We start from the raw sequence: 22,169 nt of genomic DNA on the forward strand, positions 1-22,169 counted from the left end.
CGGAGGATCTGCACACCCAACCCCCATGGAGGCATCACAGTCAAGTGTAACAGAGAATGTAATGGGCCTGCGCAGTCCCACTCCAGCCTGTGCAGAAGGTCTACAGTGAAAGACATCTAGACGCCGGGCTCTATTAATCTGTTCACATGTTATGAAGGAGATAGAAAAATCACAGCTACCCTGAAGTATTCCTGGTGTAGGCGCAAGGGAGAGGTAGGGACCAGATACAATGTAGAAGACAAACATGGAAAGATGCAGAATGAGCAGCTCCCCCCCCCCCTAATAAATAATAGAAACAAACACTGCCAGAGGGCAAGGACACTTGCTTCAATAAAATGGTTTTAAAATGTCCTTCATGGAATTTTAGAAACAGTACAATTGAAAAAACAAATAAAAAAATGTGTTTGTATCACAACTTCTCACAAAAACACAGGGATCCGGTACTATGGACTAACAAGAGGTATCATATATGGAGTAAAATATAATATCCAGTGTCGTTGGGAGGAGGAGGAGGAGGAGGAGAGACATACATGGTAATGTTGAGTCAGGCGTAAGACATAGCCATGCACATGCAGTGCAGTTGCATACAGGTCAGGGAAGCCTGTAGTGTATTCACCGCCTCTGATCCAGCAGTCAATGCACTCCAGAGAGGTTTCAATGAAGCGATATGTTCGGATTAAAGACCCTATTTGAAGACGAGTGGTAGCTGTCAAAAAGAAGACTTTTAGAAGAAAGAAAAAAGTATTAGCTAGAGTAAGCCTGCATGCGTTTATAACTTGGAGCAAGGACCTATACATGCAACCAGATTAGTGAACCTCTTTCGACATAATATTCCACATTAACAGGGTGCAGAAAGGGTGGGTGGCATTCTGCATGCTCTTCTGCCCTGTTGGGATCAGGTTTGAGGCAAAGCACTTTCTGACCAGTATTTTCTGTGCTGGGGGTTATTTCATGACTCATGTGGAGAAATGTTAGGAAGTATATTGATGGGCTTGTCTGATCTTGTTACTACATAAAACTCTGCTGTCTGAGAATGGAGTCTGTACGACGAGTCGAAATGAAGGGCTAGTGCCAGTGTCTGAACCATTAAGGACGGCCTAACAAGTCAAGCCTCTAAGAATCTTACAAATCCTGCTTATTTTTCTAAGGGAAATGAACTAGACTCATAAACTGGAGGGCGCAATATTTGGTTGTGTTGAAAAACTACATTGACATATCATGAAACATGTACAGCAATGTTAATTTGGCGACAGTATTCTCCTTCTGGACACGTTGGAACACAATTTCCTACAGACTGCAGAGAAAACAAGAACCTCTATATGTGAATTACTATTATTAGAGACTAATAGGCTGGTACCAATACATTTGGGTGACATGTTTAGAGTTTGCAAAAGCTTGTGGATTCCTGTTAGGGCTGAAATAAGTCTAAAAGCTAGTGTTTGGATTAATGATCCCATACACACTACAATCAGCCGAGGCCCAGGATAGTGTCACAGTGTGAATTAGTGCTTGGAAGTAGTAAACAAAAGGAACACTAAATAGTACAACATTTAATCAGAAATAATATGGTTGGATGGAAACTGATGCAGAAATGTACTATCACGAGGAATCTATTATGTGTTGATTTAAAGAGTTAATCCTTTGTCGGTCCACAATGCAGCCGTTCAAGGATCATCTTCGTCTTATTGCGCAGAAGCACTGGCCGCGGAGCTCAGGAGGTGGCTGCTGTCGACTGCCTATTGTTGGCTCAATATGCAGAAAGTGGATGAGCAGGGCCAACCATGAATAAACATGAGCCAGGAGTCTGTCGTCTCCAAGCTAACTAAACTTGAAAGGTCATCATTTAAATACCTATTTTGAGGCTCAACATTGGGTGACTTGTCTGCTCCACCTCAGGGGAGGTGCCGGGTGCGTTGTGGCCACAACAGCCATAGACACCACTGGCACTGGGCTCCAATTCAGATGTGGAATATTTTGACATAATTCCTGGTGTAATTTAAGATCTTTATTGTACCACATCCGTTCTAGGCCACATTAATTTGTGCTACTTACAGGTTCGAGACACTGCTCCGCAGTGATCGCTCTTCAAAGAAAGCAGAAGCAGGCTGACCCTCCCAGGACAGGCAGAGTGTTTGGCTCTCAGCACACATCCACCTCAGAGATGCTCCTGAGGCTTCCTCATCAAACTTCCTCAACCAACAAGCTCGACTGCCATACTGCCACAGACATGCTCCGCTGCCATCTAGAAGGCAGCTGTGGAACTGCCATTAGTACAAACAAAAATGTCGGTGGGACACTCAACCACAGGGTTGAATACCATGAAAATGGTACTCAATAAGAATAAAAAGTACTCGACTAGGCTAAATCGTGTAGATTTTGCAAGCTCTGCGAGTTATGGCTCTGATGTCCAAGGTCTGAGGTTGTTTGTGTGTATATTATATTCCCATCTTCTCCCATCCAACTTCACATTCATAATAAATAACTTACCAATAAAAGTAAGGATGGAGAAATGAAGGCAGAGGTAGAAGTGTCAAGTTAAAATTCCTCAAAGCATATGAATGTATGAAAGATATCAATGGCGTACTATAGTTGCAGATATGTTTCTTTTTTAACTTTTCCCAACCTAGGATATTTGAACTACCTTTTTAGTCTACTTGTTTGAGTGCAGTGATCTGAAATTCACTATGTTATGCCATTTAATTCAGATTATTTGGGAGTAGACCCCTCACCTCCAAATTCCTATGAAGGGTCAGAATCACTGAGCAGTTACTAAAGTATTGGAATAATTATGAGTGATAATTGAGAACAGTCTGTAAAACTCAAAGGGTGTATGGCAAAGTGTTTTCTGTACACTTTCCTGTGTAAAAAGCCACAAACAGGTCACAATTAAACAATAATATCTGGACAGTGGGAAGGGGAATCCATCGGCATCCTCCAGCTGGTCTTGCTCAGTTAACATGCTTGCTTTAATTCGGGATGGGTCTGCACGTCCCACAAGGGGAAGGTTCAGTATTAATCATGGTGTCATTTCTGTAGCTGGTCTTTGTATTTTATCCTATGAAGGTGGTCCCTCAGTTCCTGACGTTTCGATTGGATACTTTCCTGAAGTGAATTATTGGTTTGTATATTCTGGCTGCTAAGATGTGCGATGATGGAACCATCCTTATTCATGTGTTGAGGGTTTGTTAGGGTGATGTCCTGCTCTGGAACCATCTGAGCTCGGTTCTCTTCTAATGTTCAGGGGCTCAGTGCATGCTTTCCAATCCGGCAGATTTTCAGACTCTGTATATTTTGGCTCCGGCGGCTGCTGCTGCCTTACTATAAAGGGTTATTGCAGGGGACTACAACCACAGGTTAGAAGATGAAGTGTACTTGAAGATCAACATATATTTTCCATTTTCATTCCTCCATCTGCTGTCCAGTTTAGGAGCCAGCACAGGAGTGATTTCTCAACCATAGTTCTCAGTGCAGATGTCAGGTCAGTTGCCTGTCTTTCTAGATCATGGCAGAGATGTTAAATATAGAAAGGCCCAGCTCAGTTGTTCCCACATTCTCAGTCACTCCCCAGTGTATAGGATGCATGCTTGATAAATCCCTCACATCAAAGTGCTTATACTAGTCCATGCCCTCCTGCGGTTTCTCACAAGAATGAAGCCTCTCATGTCGCATCAGTTGCACCTTCTGTGTAAAGTGCTTACCACATTCCGTGCACTTGTATGGCTTTTCCCCAGAATGGATCCTCTGATGTACCCTCAGTTGTGACACTAGAGTGAAGTGCTTACCACATTCTGTGCACCCATAGGGCTTCTCTCCTGAATGTATCTTCTCATGTATCCTCAGGTTTGACAAATGATTAAAGTGCTTGCCACATTCTCTGCACTCATAGGGCTTCTCTCCAGAATGTGTCCTCTGATGTACCCTCAGGGAAGACATCCGGGGAAAGTGTTTATCACATTCTGTGCACCCGTAAGGCCTCCCTCCAGAATGAATCACTAGAGGTCTCTTCAGGTTCGCCATATGACTGAAATGCTTACCACATTCCGGGCACTTGTGAGGTTTCTCCCCAGAGTCGATCCACTGATGTTTCTGCAGGTTTCCCATCTGAGAGAAGCTTTTGTCACACCCTGTACACCTATAGGTTCTGTCCAGTGTGTGGGATCTCTCGTGAATGACTAGACTGGATCTTTTAGTGAAACACTTGCCACAGACGTTGCAGGTAAACACATTCTCCTTCATGTGGATCTTCAGATGTGTCAGGAGTTGGGAGCACTGGATAAAGTCCTGCTCACAGTATGTGCATTTATGGGATGTCAATTGACAGTGCCGTTGGAAGGGGTCTATGTCTGTGAAGCTTTCCCCACATCCTGCACACGTGCCGGGAATATTGTTTTTTTCTGATTCTGTTGATTCCTTTACTGGCTTGTCAGAACAGCCTTGTCCTCCTTCTGTGGGATTGCTCTTCTTCCGCTGAATATCCCATTGTTTAAGGTCTGTTTTCAGGTTCTCGGTTTTGAGAACGGACCCAATTTCTGTTAAAAGAAGCAGAGTTGTAATTATTTTCTGCCATCACACATCCAAATGTTAATGACTTCATTGTGGACCTGAATTTTTGTCCCTATTACCAACTAATAAACTAGAGGACTCTGGGTGAATGAACAGAGACTCCATGTCCCACATATCAAAAGAATTTTAGAAACAACAGCATAGAAATGTAAAAGCTCAAATTAATTTCAAGTAAATTCCTCTTTATTTATTTGTTACGTTTCTCGTAACACGCGAATGCAACAACAGGGGAAGGTAAAGGAGTAGGGAAGGGTAGCGAGTCTGTGGATATGAAAGATTCAGAAAAGAACGAAGACTGAGTTAATCATCCTCAGTAGTTCTGCAAGTGGCAGTGTAAATACCAAAATCATTTCTTCTAAGAGTTGCTGGATTTGTTTGCCTCAGCAAGACTTGAACACTGCTCGCATTTATAGCAACATGTCCTTGTTAAAGCAACTGTTTCTATGTCCACACACGAGGCCCAGGGTTTTCGCCTTGAGCACACATTACTGATAGATTTAGGAATGTCCCCTCTGCCTTCCTTTCCCGTGAAAGCTAAATTAACAGCATCTGTTAGCACTCTTGCACTTCCCCTCCCACAGTATGCAGCCTTGCAAGTCAGCATGTGTTCACCAACCCTGAGGTTGGTATCAAGAATAATGATTGCTCAACATCCACGCTCATTTCCTGCAAACATAAGCATAAACCCATCTATATCTGACATTGTTATTTCCAGGAATGTGTGTCAAAGGGGATTTTTCAGGCGCTCGTGCGTTACTCTGTAAAAGATATGCTCTGCTTTTGTTTAACAGCCCATAAAAGGAAATCATTTTCGCTGCCGCAACAAGATATGTGTTTTGCAAAATTCCCCACTGTATCTAAATTGATGAGACAACTTGTTTTGTACGACTATGCATCTTAAAGGTCACACCTGCACCCTGAAATGTGTTATGGCTTACCCAGATAAGTCATATAAGTAATGGCCATTAGTGATGTCCGGCCTTTGTAATTCTCGCCGCAATGTTTGGGATTACAGCCAAAAGTATTTTGGCAGGAAACTGTATGTCTGAAAGTGTCTGGCTTTCGTGCCATCCATAATGCATAATGTAACCATTTTCCTGTAAAATGTACCAGCTCCGTGACATTAGCAGCTCACACTAGCAGTATCCCTATGATGGTGTTACGTGTCGGCCCTTCCGCTGAGGTTTTGTCTTGATTGCAATAAATGATTGTTAAACTCACTTGAGAGTGCGTTTATTTTGACGGAGACCTCCGCCTGGTGAATTTTAGCATTGACAGCAGGTCAGACAATACGTTTATCATAAGCCTTTAGGATATGGTGATAAAGCATACAGTGAGGTGGGCAGTAATCTGTGTGTAAGGCCCTGCTGTAGTAAATTGGCGTCCCTGGGTGGGCCTTGCAGATGCAGTCCATCGCTTTGATGCGTGCCTTCCATTGAGCTTCTGTCTTCAGACGATGACTTACTTGGCCCAAACTCTATCGTACCTTTGATGCAAACAGCACAGTCCTCGTCGTGAGACGGGGATCAGAAAGAAGGACAGACGGCTGCTCTGCCAAGGACCAGACGAACCAGACAGAGGAAGGAGGTCTCCTTGGTGCGGTGAGTGAATTGTATCTGCAGAAATTGTATTGGTGGATGGTAAGCCACAATTGGTATCAGTTTTATGGTACATATTATTTGATAAGGATATTTTATTAATAATGGGAAATTTATGTGACCAAAATAAGAATGAGGAACCGATGCATGCACCTGCTGAAGGCACTCCGTGTTATATTATGTTAACTAACTATGGGCTGGGGGCAGTGCAATTTTGTAAAAATTGGGAAGACTACACCAAAAAGTCCATCCAGTTTAGATGGCCTAAAGCAGGTACCTTTTGTATAACCACAATTGAGCACCTGGAATTGGTATTGCTAAGGAAAAAGGTCCACCCCGCCCAACACGATGCTATTCGCCAGTGGCGAACAGAAGTATTAAAGCAAAAAATGTCCCAAGATAAAAAGGATAGGAAGAAACAAAAACAAACCTTACAGGAGAAGGCCTGTGAATTAGATAACAAGGAGTTTGAGCACCAGTTAGATGTAGGAGACAGAGCTGCATTAATAAAAATTAACAAAGGAATGTACCCCGCCCTGCCAGATCAGACGAAGGAAACCTATAAAGGTATGTAGCAGTAGTGATCAGGAGCACGATAAAACAGACGAGAGCCCTCTGCGATTAGTAATCCTGGCCACAGTGGCCACAGCCCCGCCACCTTATGATGGGACAGTAACAAAGGGGACAATGGATGACGCCACCCCAGAAGAGGAGGAAAAATGAGTAAGTAGGAACGAGGGAGTGGCCCCAATAGCACAACATGCTTTTGACAAAAGGGGTGATGAACCAGAGCTATTGGCAGAACTAAAGGAATGCACAAAAAGGGAATTTAGGAAAGTGATGGGACTGCATGGCGGTATAGTTCACGAATGGTTTAAAGAGACCCCAGATAAATGGACTCCCCAATCGACAGAGCTTTATAATAGTCTTAGTACCGAGACTGATCGAACATATTTATGGGATCTATATACACGAATCACCATAGCAATAGAGAAATTAAAAAGAATTTATGAAGATGAACAAGAAAGAGTACGACTGGACCAGCAGAGAAGGGAGGAGTTGTTGAAAAATGCCAGGGAAAAGGGGGAACGGTTTGCCAAACAAGTGATGAACAAATACGAGGGAAAGACAGCAAAGGAATGGGTGAGTATATACAAGAGTCAGGATGAGGCGATAAAGGTTAGGTGGCTGACGAGTTTCATAGAATTGATTGAGCTAGGATGCGACGAGAACAGTGACGAAGGAATCTGTAGAACAGCACGAGAATGTGAGCAAGAAATAAAGAGGATAGGTAAAGACTGGGAAAGAAGGGAGGGGAAAATTCTGTAGACTATTCCAGAACCTAGTGGAGTCTATGATTCCAACAAGCATTACCATGCCCCTTCGGGAATGCGCCCCAACAGTGACATCCAATAAGCAAGGTGAATCAAAATTTACCAAAACCTATGTGTATGTCCCTCTGACCCGCTCTGAATTAATGAGCATTGCCAAAAGCACCCCTGATCCCAGAACAAATGCAGCAGGATTTTACAAAGAATTAAGAAGGCTGTTTAAAGCAGGGACTTAAACCTTTGAAGACGTGAACACCGTTATGGCCATGGTAACCCCTAGCGAAATTTGGGACCCTTTTAGAGGCAGAGACCATGACACTCTGGACTGGGCTGCATTACAGAAAGCCAGTGACGAGCGCCTCCCAACCGAGCCTCTTTCTGCAGCTCTAAAAAACCTAGGTACGCGCATTCTCAGAGCCCTTACCGCAGTCTTACCTGAAACGGATGTCAATGTTGAAAAACTAGATGCTATAGTGCAGGGGCCCAGTGAAGGTGTGGGGGAATATTTTCTGAGATTCGAAGGAGCATTTCAAGCACACAGTGGGCAAACAACCTGCAATGTCACAGGACAGAGGTACTTCGCTATGGGGCTTGTGAAAGGATTAAGGAAAGGAATTAAAGGCCCCTTGAAATTGGGGGCAGAGTACATGGCAGGCATGTACTCCTCACCAAATTCTGGAAATGGCAAAATATTATGAGCAACAGGAAACAGAAGAAGTGTAGGGAAAGAAACAAGCTGAAAAGGCTCTTAAGCACAAAGGCCCTCATTACGACCCTTGCGGAAATCGAAAAACGATGGCGGAAATGCAATACCGCCATCGAATAGCGCTCGGTGCGATTATGACCCGTCACCGTAAAGTACGATGCCATTAGCGACACCGTAGTGAACGCCAACGCTAACTGCACCAAGTACGCGCGCGCGCCATGCCAAACCGTAATTACCACCATGGCGCAAGGGTACGCGAATTCCGACCCTAGCGGACATGTACTTAACGCCATCAAGCACGGCGGAAAGTACCATTCCGCCATGGTGAGAAGTACGGCATCGCGAATCAACCGTAAACGGCCCCACTGAGTGCCTGTACACCGCTCCCTGGCCACATAGTACAACTCCCCGTAGGTGCAACGAAGTCACAATGCAACCAGTGAAATGTACAAGTCACCCCTGCATGCCAACGAACAAAAGAATCACAAGAGGGGCCAATGGGAGCTGCAGGGCACAGATGGCACGAATACAGAAGCTATACCAATGGACATGACCCCAGTCTCCCACCAAGAAACGCACGCAAACACAGGCACCTGTGACCAGCAACATTCCGATAATCACATCATTCCACCAATCCACCTTGCTGACCGGCATCTGTTACACAAAACCTAATCCCCCGCCCCTGAGCATGACATCATCCAAACAGTCATATTGGCAGCCCTCACCCCTGACCTCACTGGGCTTCGCAGGCAAACGCGCCCAGCACAGTACCACGCAACTATACTCCGAAGCTGGAACCCAATGCAGATCTCCTCACAATACATCGCTCCCCAAATAGGAATATGCCACATCACTTGCAAAGAAGAACGCTACACGGCCCATATCAGAATAGAAATTTAATGCACAACAAATTCACCAAGCCCATACAGCCATTAGGCCATGAACTCCAAAACACATTTCACCATTGTGGGCTGCATCCGCAAGAAATGACCAGCTACTTCTTGTGTGACGCCCTGTTCCTTCATGGTACACAGGGGCTACATTCTCGTACGAAAAGGCAACATGGAAGCGCCTAGAACCGCAGGGCCGTCCCAATAGGGAGGCACTAGTCCAGCTGAAAGGCCGAAATGTTGCTCCTAGCCACTAGTACTGCGTAAGGGCATGTGGCCCATTGGCGATCGTCCCATAAGATCGTAATGCTGCTCCACTGATTAACACGAAGCAGCAGGTGTCGGGAGTAAAACCCATCTGCAGGAGTGGCATACAGATGGCAGTGGCAAAAGGGGAGGAGATACCTGTCAACCAAAAGAAAAGAAAAAGAAAAGAATGGCCATCAGAACTACATTCGAACAACTCACTTCAATGATCACACTAGATCCACAGCCATATGCATGCTAGCCCACTCCAAAGGATCATCACCACCCCAAAACCACTTGCGACTCATAACTATCCATATCGAGGTGAAAACACCATCACAAACGAGTGTACCTGTGCATGCGTCTGTGAAAACAGAATCCATCAGATGGGATTGGTAACGTGCATGGACACAAGTGTCTGAAGGCGCGTCGAGACAGGGAGGGCTCAACAAGGCCAGATAGACGATGGTCCCACTATGGCAGCCCTGCATCACATAGCGCAGGGGAGGCGGACAGATTCCAAGAAGCCCTGTACATGGCAAACACCGTATCAAATCATCTGCCCATGCATCCATTCATCATTCCCTCATCCCGTAATGATAACGCCTGTTTCCATACTCACATAACATGTGAGAATTCCATTGAGTCTGTGCGTTATGCAGCCTGCAAAATCCACTGTGCCCCAGCCCGTAATTGCAGTGTTGTGAAGTAACATGTATTTGGGAACGTCCGGCCTCATCATCCACTTTGCTATTGCGCATCCCAAACTATTCATATCAATCATTGCATCCTCGCCATGGCCCCTGTCCCAAGGACACTGAACAATAGAACGTTATATTTGCAGTCAGACCTGTGGGCATCTCCTCGCCGCTAGCTGAAGACCGAAAGCGCCGCCCTTCGAATTCCTCATTTGCAACTTCACGTCGAAAAGGCATCTGTGGCCGCTTGAAATCACAAATTAATCCATCTAGTGCGGCTGTGTGTAAAAATGGCAACTGCCTTCACCCACAAATGGGACGCCCCGCCCGTCGGTGCAACTCGGTACAGTGATGCATGAGGGCCCACCGTTACTCGAGTACTACGTTCCACTGACCCTTCACAAGTCTGTTCGCGACTGCAAAGAATGCATGTGAAACAATGGGACCATAGCCGAATGAACATATCAACCAATGTTACACGGCCATCGGGTACTAATACATGATTGTAATAGCAAGATGCCATTCCTCGAATTGCAGCGTTGTGTGCGGGACGTGCTCGCCCAAAGGGGAGAGCAGCTTGCACAGGTGGAATGAATCACCACAGGTGGAGGCCATACAGCCTGAAAACACATAAATTGCACGCCCTGTCTCCTCCCACAACCACTCCGAAATGCTACCGGCAGGACTCGCGATGTTGGCCCTGGGGGACCTGATAGCACTGCAAGTACTCCAACTCCAAGAAGAAGACGAACACCAACTACAACCGGCCGCACGGAGGAGACGCAGGAGGAGGAGGAGGGCAAGGCAGGGCCAGCAAGGGCTGCCAGCACAGCCACTACCACCACGCAGGCAGCCCGCAATCCCACGCCTCCGAGCACATCCGTTCAACCTCACTGATGAGCAGATCCACACCCTCTACCGTTTGGACCGGGACACCATAGCCGCCATTGTGGACATGACACAGGCTGACCTTGTCAGCATGATAGATAGCCCAACCGCCATCCCACCCCTACTGAAGGTGGTGTCTGTACTACACTTCCTGGCCACAGGCACCTACCAGCACACAGTCGGACAGTTGCATGGCATTTCTCAGCCACTGTTCTCACGGACACTATTGCAAGTGCTCGATGCCCTCCTGCAGCACGCAGACGACTACATCTCTCTACCACGCTCGGAGCAGGAAACGACCAACACAAAAGTGGGATTCCATGCACTTGCCGGCATACCGGGTTGCATTGGTGCCATCGACTGCACCCATGTGGAATTGGTCGTCCCACATGCCATGGAGGCCCAGTACCGCAACCGAAAACAATTTCATTCACTGAATGTACAAATGGTGTGTGACTCCAACAGGATCATTACACATTGTTGTGCCCGATTCCCTGGATCAACCCATGATTCTATGGTCTTGAGGAACTCTACAATACCACGCTACATGGAGCGACACGCAGGGAACAGATCCTGGCTACTCGGTGAGTCTCATTTCATGCATGATGATGTGGGGTATGTGATGCGGCAATGACCTGGCAGGAAGGGGGGGGGGGTGCGTACGTAGCAATGGCATTCCACATAATTCGTTTATCGTCCACATACAGGTGATGCCGGATATCCACTGAAGAGATGGCTCCTCACACCAGTCCGGAACCCACGGGACCAGCATGAGGAGGACTACAACCATGCCCACTCACGTACCCGTGTAGTCATTGAACAGGTATTCGGCCTACTGAAGACTCGTTTCCGGTGCCTCAGCAGGTCTGGCGGGGCACTCCTGTACCGCCATGAGAAGGTTGCAAAGATGGTGATGGCATGTGTCATGCTCCACAACATGTGCGTACGTAGAAATGTGCCCATGCCCCCTGACGCAGAACTGCAAGCACCTGAAGATGGTCATGATGAGGGTGGGGATGTGGCAGCACCTCAAGGAGTCTGCGAGGCACAGGAGGGCCGTGAAATTCGTCAGCATCTCATAGATGCATGCTTCTAGCACTCACGCCTGGTGGCTGATACATGGACACGGGACTCGTGGCACTGTGTGTGTCTGGTACATGCACAATATGGACTGTACGCCTATGATGGCCTAGTACACAAAGATCATTGTCCACACATCTCATTGTTTGATCGTGCATTGTTTATGGCATATGTGATATCATGTGGAACACCCTATCGACCCGCCACCCAAGTGAGCCCAACACACCCCCTCCACCCTCCCACCTCCCCCCCGAACACCAGTGTCCAAAGATGCTCATTGTCAGTGGGCAGTCGCTATTGCAAGCCCCCTCTGCGGGTATCAGGGGCACCCCTGCCTGTGGAGCGCAGGTTCCTCCCAGATCTACGTTGGGGGCTGCCCTGGACGGAACTTGCAACGGATGATGTCTCTGCCTGCTCACGTCCATGCATGTCCCTAAGGGTTTGTGAGAGCTCAGTGAGCACACGGAGCACTGCGGCAAGTTCGGCACATACGTCTTTGGACGTCGCATGCAGTTCCCCCCTCAGGCTCTCGGTGCTTCTCTCCATTTGGACTCTCAGGCTCTCGGTGCTTCTCTCCATTTGGACTCTCAGGCTCTCGGTGCTACTCTCCATTTGGACTCTCAGGCTCTCGGTGCTACTCTCGATTTGTGCCCTAAGTGTCTCAGTTGATGTTTCTATGTCTGCCTTAGTGCCCCCACATCCATCGGCATGGTCCTTGAGGAGCGTGGCCAGTTGCTGCTGTTGCACGATTAACTGGTCGAGGGACTGTTGCCTCTGCTGGGCCATGGCCATTTGCGGTGGTGTCACAGAGGGGCTGTTGGCCTCATGTTGCCCTGCCACAGGGCTTGTGGGGGATGGCCAGTCGTCGTCTTGTGGGTGCCCCTGCGTGGTATCCTCATGGTGTACGGGATGGAACAGACAGGGGGATTGGGACAGGTCATGGATGGATCTGACTTCGACATCCCCGTCTTCTGTGTCGGAGCATGCTGCCATTAATGGGGTGTCACCTATGGTGCTGCTGCCACCAGAGGCAGTGCCTTCTGTGGCATCCATTGGGGGGACCTGTGGTGGTGCTGTTGTGGGCATGCTGGCTGCTGGGGTGCCTGTTGATGTTCCCTCCTGTGTGCTGCCACTTGATATGTGCTGCTGCCGTGTCTTGATGCGTGCAGCTGAGGTGGAGGGTCTTTGGCCGTCGGTCTTGGCCCTCTTTGCAGGTGTGCTGGTAGGGGTGTCCTGGAGCTCGTCGTTTGGATCGGACCCTGTGGTGGAGTAAAGGAGGGCGAGCGTTATTAATGGGTCTGTGGGAATTGGAATGGCAATGTATCACATGCATTGGGGTGGTACCTGAGGGTGATTTGGGTCGGGGCCTTGGAGGTGCTTTCATTTGTGTGTGGAGTGAGGGTGCAGTTGTTTGGCAGCCTGCAGTTAGGGTGTGCCTGCTGCACGTGTAGTGGGTGTTTTTGGGGTTTTTAATTATTTATGTATTTATTGTGGTTTTAAAGTGTGCTATCAGGCCAATGTGTGTGGACGTTCTCCTGGCCATGTGTTGCTGTTGCGCTATGTGGACACATGTGAGTCACATGATTGGACATTGTGGATTTGGCATGGTTTTATTTGGGCCACCTACCTGATTCTCCGGATGTCTGCACTCCTTTCTCCATCCCTCCGACTCCCTCTATGCTCTCCATTCCAATGGTGGAGGCACAGATTTCTTCCCAGGGGGTCAACTTGATGGGTGATTCCGACCCTCCCCCGGTGGCTGTGGCAATGTTGCGGTTGGCAGAAAGTATGCTACGGACGCGTATCCGCAGGTCGTCCCACCGCTTCCTGCATTGCTGTGGGTTGCGGGGTGCGGTCCCCACCGCACTTACCCGCTGTGCCACCAGGGCCCATATGGCCTTCTTGTTCGCAAGTGCCGTCCTGGTCATTTGCGTGGAGAAGACGGCGGCGGCATTCTCCTGGAGGGTCTCTGTGAGTACGGTGAGTTCCTCACGGGAGAAGTGGACCTGCCGCTTGCGGTCGCACGCTTTCTTCGCTACTTTTCCCATTTTTCTTGGTTTCACTAGGGTGGATGATGGGTTGGGATGTGTCTCAGGGTGGTGTTTTTAGTGGTTGTGTGTATTTTGTGGTTTTATAGGTGTACGGGGTGTTGTTTCCCGTTCCGGGCCCATGTTTTTACTTCCGTTTCCGTATATTTACGGTCGCCGTACTTTCCGGTTGGCGCTCACTGCGGTGTCCGCTATGATGGGTGGCGGTATTGCACCTAGGGCGCCGTACGGCGGCGGTGTGGGCCGTTTTGGGGTCATTTCCGCCATCGCGGACTTTGCACTTCCGCCATGGCGTGGTGCTCGTGCCCGATGGGTCGGAATGGGCCGCACTTTGCTCCATCGTGCAATGGCGGAAACGCTATTTACGCTGTGGCGGTCCGGTCAGTCACTTTCCGCCAGGGTCGTAATGAGGGCCAAAGTGTTAATGCAACAATTGGTACAGACACCGCATAATAAACCAAAGGACCAGAAACCCCAAGGAAGAAACCCCGCAGGTAACGCCCCGCAATGGACACCCCCGCGAATAGACCAGTGCTCATATTGCAGGCAGACGGGACATTGGAAAAACGAGTGTCCCACATTGATGGCACGGGGCACTCAACCGACGGGTGATAGAGGAAGAGGTCGGGGTGGACCCCCTGCGGGACCACCCCAAGGACAGGGAAGATTTGTAAACCCCAAAAACAATGTGTTCTCAACTGGCACAGCGCAACGACAAATGGTTGGAGAGAATGGAAATAGCTTTGCGGAAGATGAATTGAGTGGAATGATGTTCTTTGATAACACAGCAGCAATGAGTTGAAACGCCCCTAGTGAACCTGAGAAGGCGGTGTCTGTCCCTATAGACCAGAAAGGGCCACATGTTAAATTGCAAATAGGACAGCACCCCACTGTTAAATGCTTGGTTGATACCGGAGCAGGTAACAGCTCGGTTGATGCCAAGACCATCCCCTCAGTTCCACTATCGGGTGAAAATAAGGTCTCTGTAGGGTTTGGTGGGGAGCCCATATGTACTCCATTGTCCCAGAGAGTTGAGACATCTATATGTGGAGTGAAATTGACTAACAAATGGATACTTACTAACAGGTGTCCTGAGAATCTCCTTGGTTTGGATCTTTTGAATGCAACCATTTATTGTTCCCCAACAGGTGTTCGCATGACTATATGTAAATCCAAAATTGATGGTTGTTATCTGACTGAACCATTGCCACCAGAATTGCAGGCACTGCCCGCAGAGCTTTGGGCTGCTGGCAGTAATGCTCTAGGTGTTTTGAACATTCCCCCTGTTGTGATCAAGATAAAACATGGGGTCCCTCTACCCCGAACTCCGCAATACAGAATATCTCCAGAAGGGGAAGCAGCATTGGTTAGGATTGTACAGGATCTAATGCAGCTTGGGGTTGTCGAGGAGTGTGATGATAGCCCATGCAATTCTCCGTTGCTTCCTGTGCATAAGAAAGGAGATGAAGTGACCCCGTACAGATTTATAATTGATCTCAGAAGAATTAACAAAGATGTGGACCCCAGGTATCCAGGTGTCCCCAGTGTAACGAGTATTCTTACTATGGTTGCCCCCAGGGCTACTTATTTTAGTTTTGTGGATTTGAAAAATGCATTTTTCTCCATACCCATAGCTGAAGAATCCAGATACCTCTTCTCCTTTGTACTAGCACAACGACAATACAGGTTTTGCCAAGCACCCCAAGGTTACACAGAAAGCCCAGCCATTTTTAGCCAAGCATTAAAGCAACAGTAGGATGAGATTTTGTAACCCCCTGGCGTAATGCTCATCCAATACGTGAATGACATCCTCATTTGTGGAGACACTGAATTGAGTTGTAGAGAAGGTACCTTAATTGTATTACAGCATTTGGCATACCATGGTCACAAAGTGTCACTTAAGAAAATGCAATATGTACAGCAAAAGGTGGATTATTTGGGATATGTTCTCACTGCAGAGGGCCGATCACTGTCACCTGAAAGGGTACGGGTGATCCAAGAAATAGCCTATCCCAGTACCTTTAAAGAATTGAGACGACTATAAGGTATCACCTCATATTGCCGTCATTGGGTTCCTGAGTTCTCCCTGCTAGAAAAGCCCCTGTTACAATGTTTGAAAACAGAAAAGGATCAAATACCCTTCACTTACAAGCAAGAAATGAGAGAGGCCTGCGACGCTCTGAAAAGCGCCTTGTGCAGTGCCCCAGGGCTCGGGACACCCAATTACGGCAAACCATTTACTCTTTTTGTACATGAACAGAAAGGTTGTGCTCTATCTGTATTGACACAGGGACAAAATGGAAAGCAAAGGCCTTGTGCTTATTTCTGTGGCACTTTGGACAGTGTGGCTGCAGCGCTTCCCCCTTGCATGCGATCAGTTGCTGCAGCAGCGGTAGCTCTTAAACAAAGTGCTGGTTTAGTGCTCGGAACTGCTATTATTGTAAGGGTTCCCCATGCCGTGGATGTGTTGCTCAATAGAACTCAGACTCAGCAACTCACAGCAGCCCGTTTAACACAATATGAATTGACATTGTTCGCACCAAATGTAACTATCATGAGATGCAATACTTGGAACCCAGCTTCCCTTTTGCCCTTGCCAAGTGAGGAGGGAGATCAAGACATGCATGATTGCCTTATACGCACTGATGAACAGACCCGAGTCAGGGTCGACCTGAGTGACCTTCCCCTGGAAGGAGGTGATGGGATTCTATTTTGTGATGGATCATGTGGGAAAGTGGGGAGACAGTGGCTGGGTACGCGATAACAACTGAAAATGAAATTGTCTATATTGAACGCATACCCGAGTTATCAGCGCAAGCTGCAGAATTAAGGGCATTGACAAAGGCTCTGGAACTAAGCAAAGCTTTAGCTGTAACCATCTACACGGATTCAGCCTATGCACATGGTGAGGCCTTCAATTTTGGCCTGCTATGGAAAGAAAGAGGGGTTCTCACCTCACATGGTACCAAATTAAAACATGGTAATTTGATAAACAACTTATTGGTGGCATTGGCTGAACCCGCTCAGGTGGCTATAGTGAAGTGCTCCGCCCATAGAAAGGTGGTGGATTTTGTGGGGCAGGGAAACGATTTAGCAGACCAGGTGGCTAAATATGCTGCGAAGCACTGTGAATTGCCTTTTCCAGAATGTAACATGATACAAAGGGATGTGGAAGGGAAGAAGGATGGTGGTGAACTGGAATGGGACCCTGAAGAAGTAGTGAGACATTCAAAGAGAAGCAACAGATTCATAAATTAAGGCATGGACCAAGGACAGTAACAATGAACAGACTTCCAAGGGGGTGTGGTTGGACAAAGTCAAAATGAGGTTGTTGTTCCCTGACAGTTATTTACCCATGGTAGTGGATATGGCACACGGGAATGCCCACGTTAATGCAGGTGCAATGGAGGACATTCTGAGCAAGGTATGGAAGAACCGGAAAATTGGATCCTATTGCAGGAGGTGGGCAGCACAGTGTGCCATCTGCCTCCAGCACAATGTGGGCAAATCAGTAAAGGTGCCAGTAGGTCATAGCAGGCTCCCAACACAGCCATTTGAGGTGGTGTATATGGGCTTTATACAGATGGAACAAGTTGCCAAATTGAAATATTGTCTTGTGATGAGGTGTGGGTTCTCTGGCTGGACAGATGCTTACCCCCTGAGAGATAACACTGCTATTTCCACAGCAAAATGTATCTTAAAGTATTGGCTGCCCCAGTATACAGTGCCTAGCCTTTTGTATTCCGACAACGGAGTACACTTTACTGGCCAAGTTGTGAAGTATGTCTGCACTGCCTTAGGTATCGATCAGAGATTCCATTCCGTTTACCATCCAAAAAGTGCCCGGATCATAGAGCGCTCCAATTCCGTGATCAAGAACAAACTGGCAAAGATCTGTGCCTCCACAAACCTGAAGTGGCCAGATGCCCTTCCTTTGGCATTGCTCAGTATGCGTACCACTCCAAAGGGGACACACAAATTGTCTCCCTTTGAAATAGTGATGGGCCGCACCCCAAGTGCCTGGTCTATCCCTAAACCAAAAGTTATTGGTAACACTGAACAGCCATTGTTGAGGGATTACTGTGCTGAACTCACACATAGGGCCTCATTACACGGATGGCGGTAGGGATTTACCAGTACCGGTAAAATACCGGTACCGGTAAATCCCTACCGCCTTACTACGGGGTCCCTTTGCGGGTTGGGGGATTTAACGCCTGCTTTTTGCAGGCGTTAAAATCCAACCCGCTAAGGGACCTCGGAGCCAATTACGGCACCGCAAAATTGCGGTGCCGTAATTAGCGCCTTCCCCATTCCCATAGAGCCCTACGGGGCAGAAATGGGAATGGGGAAGGGCAATGGCGGAAGGGGGATTTACCGCCCCTCCAACCTTGGAATGGGGCGGTAAATCCCCTTTCCGCCAAGGCGGTGCCGGTATTTTACCGGCATGAGCCATGGCGCTAATAGCGCCATGGCTCACCACCTACCGTGTAATGAGGCCCATAAACTGTCTATTATCCATCAACAGGTGAAAAAAAACAGCTCAGTCGTCCCTGGAAGGAGAAGGCCACGCTATTAAGCCAGGGGACTAGGTCCTTGTGAACAGTTTTGATTGGACCAACTGCTTGCAGGCCCGTTGGAAGGGGCCGTACTTGGTCCTTCTGGCAACGCAGACTGCTGTAAAGGTTGCTGGACACAAGACGTGGATACATGCCAACCATCTTAAAAAGGCACCGCCTCAAATAGTCCACCCCCCGACCAAGGACACGGATCATTTTGCAGCAGAACCAACGGAGGACACTCCCAGGTATAATCTGCGCCCTAGGAAGCAATATTGATTGCCTATGTTTCAACTCTGGTTAAGGGTCGGAACAAGCAAGGACAATTAAATACACAGAAGAAGTGGCCTCAGCAGCCCCTCCTGGGTAATAAAGTAGCCCCACCGAGACACAGATGAAATGGCCTCAGCAGCCCCTCAAAGGTAGGAAGTAGCCTCAACGAGACATGTCAAGGTAGGTGCCAGAAGCGGTGACAGCCGAACGGGTTATACTGTGCAACCCTTGCGGTCTAGCGCATAAACGGACGGCACTGTTAGGGTAATTGTTAGGGATTTTGAACTTTTTGTGTAAATATACTGTGTACAAACGTGTGACATTTGACAGCCAAGTTCCGGAACTCAGCCATCTGGGATCAGCCCTGTGCGAGGGAACAAAGTAGGTTGTTATAATGAATAACGAGGATGCAGGACAAAGGCATCCACGAGTAAATAGGTATGCATGCACTCCAAAGGAGAAAATCATTATATCAATTATTTGTGATCTTATAGCAATAGATCAGCTATATTCCTCTGGTACCTTGAGCACCATGATATTTATGCTGCCCGTAACATGTTACCTGCCACACCACAACCCCCGACACCAGAATTGGTAACTATTCCTCATATAGACCAAGAGTATCGGAAGAAGCACCCTAGGAATAGCATCCTGACATGGATGAATGATACAAACCAGATACTAAATAAAACCAACTGTTACATATGCACGTATGTTCCCCACAGCCATGAAAGTGGCCCTGAATGCTGCGCGACTCCTGCTACAAATGATACCTGCGTGCATTGGCGAGATTATCTTTTGCGTGCCTCCCGAAACTATAGCGGAACTCAAATAGAGACGAGAATTAGGTCTGAAGTATTGGGAGGAACTTACATTCCCTTAACACCCAACGCAACTAGGTATCTGAATAGATCCACTTCCTGCCCATCTAACGAAATAGAAATGATTCCTCTAACCACTTTTAAGAGACTGGAAAGCAGTAATACCCCACCCAATCCCTGTAATAAATATAGCTTGTAGGGCCCCCTTTTGCTACCAACGAAACAAAACACATGCTGAGGCTGTTTTATGGGCCGACACAACTGCCAGAATACAGTAGACCTGAATAGTATAACAGCACCCTTCAGTCCCCCTAAGGGGGGCAATGTTTATTTGTGGGAAAGAAGCATTCCTCGGGTTACCCCGCTATTGGAAAGGTAGATGAACCGTTGGTTATATAATGTTAGGTTTGCATTACAAATCTGTGGGGGAAGTGAACTTATAACACAAGACAAGGAGAACAAAACTGAGTATGGGAAATTACGTGCAAAGAAAGAGAGGTGTCATCACTAAAGAAGACACCACGTGGGATGAATTCTTTGATTTCCTAAAGGGCATAGTGATGCCAATGGTTATAGTTATGAATTCCAGGAGCATTAGGCATCTGGCTAGATTAATGGAAAAGGAACTAAATGTGACCGGCAACATACTCACTAATCTTACTAAAGAAGTACAGGCAGTCCGAATGGTCGCATTGCAAAATTGTCTGGTATTGGATACAATGCTGGCAGAGGTAGGAGGAGCTTGTAAAATAATTGGAACTTCCTGTTGTACCTTCATACGTGATTATAGCCCCGACATCTTTAAAGGGATCGATGAAATGCATAAAATGGCAGCTCAAATACATTCTGAATTTGGCCCTGGGGGTGGAACATCCTGGTTCTGGGATCTATTACGGAGCAGGGGATGGAAGCTCCTTACCCCTCTCCTCGTCATAGGAGGATTAATAGCTGCTTGCTGCTGTTGCATTCAGTGCTTTCCCTTATATGTATCCGTCATAGGAGATTGCTGCCGGAAAATGATGGGGGCGCTAAAACCCAAACCCATTAATGCCATGGCCACCAATGAGATGATAAAATTGGAAGAGGGAATCGAGGGTGTTACAAAAGATTGATGCGTCAGACAATGAAGATGAAAGAATAAATGAATACAAACCACACCAGGTGTATTACTGATGAAGTCTTGCTGACGCAAAAGGGTCGTTTGTAAATACCGAAATCATTTCTTCGAAGAGTTGCCGTATTTGTTTGCCTCAGCAAGACTTGAACACTGCTCGCATTTATAGCAACATGTCCATGTTAAAGCAACTGTTTCTATGTCCGCACACGAGGCCCAGGGTTTTCGCCTTGAGCACACATTACTGATAGATTTAGGAATGTCCCCTCTGCCTTCCTTTCCTGTGAAAGCTACATAAACAGCGTCTGTTAGCACTCTTGCACTTCGCCTCCCACAGTACGCGGCCTTGCAAGTCAGCATGTGTTCACCAACCCTGGGGTCTCTATCAAGAATAATGATTGCTCAACATCCGTAGCTCTTTTCCTGCAAACATAAGCATAAACCCATCTATATCCGACATTGTTATTTCCTGGAATGTGTGTGAAAGGGGATTTTGTTAGGCGCTCGTGCGTCACTCTGTAAAAGATATGCTCTGCTTTTGTTTAACAGCCCATAAAAGGAAATCATTTTCGCTGCCGCAACAAGATATGTGTTGTTTTGCAAAATTCCCCATTGTATCTAAATTGATGAGACAACTTGTTTTGTACGACTATGCATGTTAAAGGTCACACTTGCATCCTGAAATGTGTTATGGCTTACCCATTTTGGCAGGAAACTGTATGTCTGGAAGTGTCTGGCTTTCGTGCCAGCCATAAGGCACAATGTAACCATATTCCTATAAAATGTATCAGCTCCGTGACATTAGCAGCTCACACTAGCAGTATCCCTATGATGGTGTTACGTGTCGGCCCTTCCGCTGAAGTTTTGTCGTGATTGCAATAAAGGATTGTTATACTCACTTGAGAGTGCGTTTATTTTGACGGAGACCTCCGCCTGGTGAATTTTACCATTGACAGCAGGTCAGACAATACGTTTATCATAAGGCTTTAGGATATGGTGATAAAGCATACAGTGAGGTGGGCAGTAATCTGTGTGTAAGGCCCTGCTGTAGTGTTTCAGTGACCTCCAGAATTCCTAGTTGTCCGGTCTAGTCTCAAATCTAGGGTGAGGATATTCCATAGTTCTGGACAAGTGTTCATTTTCCATGAGTCGCTCCATAGAGAAAATCCGTAAAAGCCTTGCATGGTACAGCTCATTTTTGTATGGTGGAGGAGGGGGGGGGGGCAGGGGAGAACGCAACTGGCATATTCACTGCTTCCCTTCTTCGCAGTCATACAAACGCCTCAGCATTTGTGCCCCTCTTAAGATGGATTTCTAAAATCTGGTCTGGTGGACACATTTTAGGAGGTCACCCCAG

The 22,169-nt window shown here is 47.3% G+C and overlaps 1 protein-coding gene across 1 annotated transcript in view; it reads right to left on the reverse strand.

Annotated features, from left to right (window-relative positions):
- Positions 1-321: 321 nt before the first annotated feature.
- Positions 322-22,169, reverse strand: part of LOC138565383 (uncharacterized) — a 77,410-nt gene continuing 55,562 nt past the window's right edge. Inside the window, exon 4 of the mRNA XM_069642974.1 lies at positions 322-4,529. Coding sequence (XP_069499075.1) covers positions 3,616-4,529 — 914 coding nt within the window. The 3' untranslated portion in view covers positions 322-3,615. The remainder of the gene's footprint in view (positions 4,530-22,169) is intronic.

This window comes from Ambystoma mexicanum, chromosome 1p, assembly GCF_040938575.1.
Source record: "Ambystoma mexicanum isolate Mex_15411 chromosome 1p, UKY_AmexF1_1, whole genome shotgun sequence".
NCBI lineage: Eukaryota > Metazoa > Chordata > Amphibia > Caudata > Ambystomatidae > Ambystoma > Ambystoma mexicanum.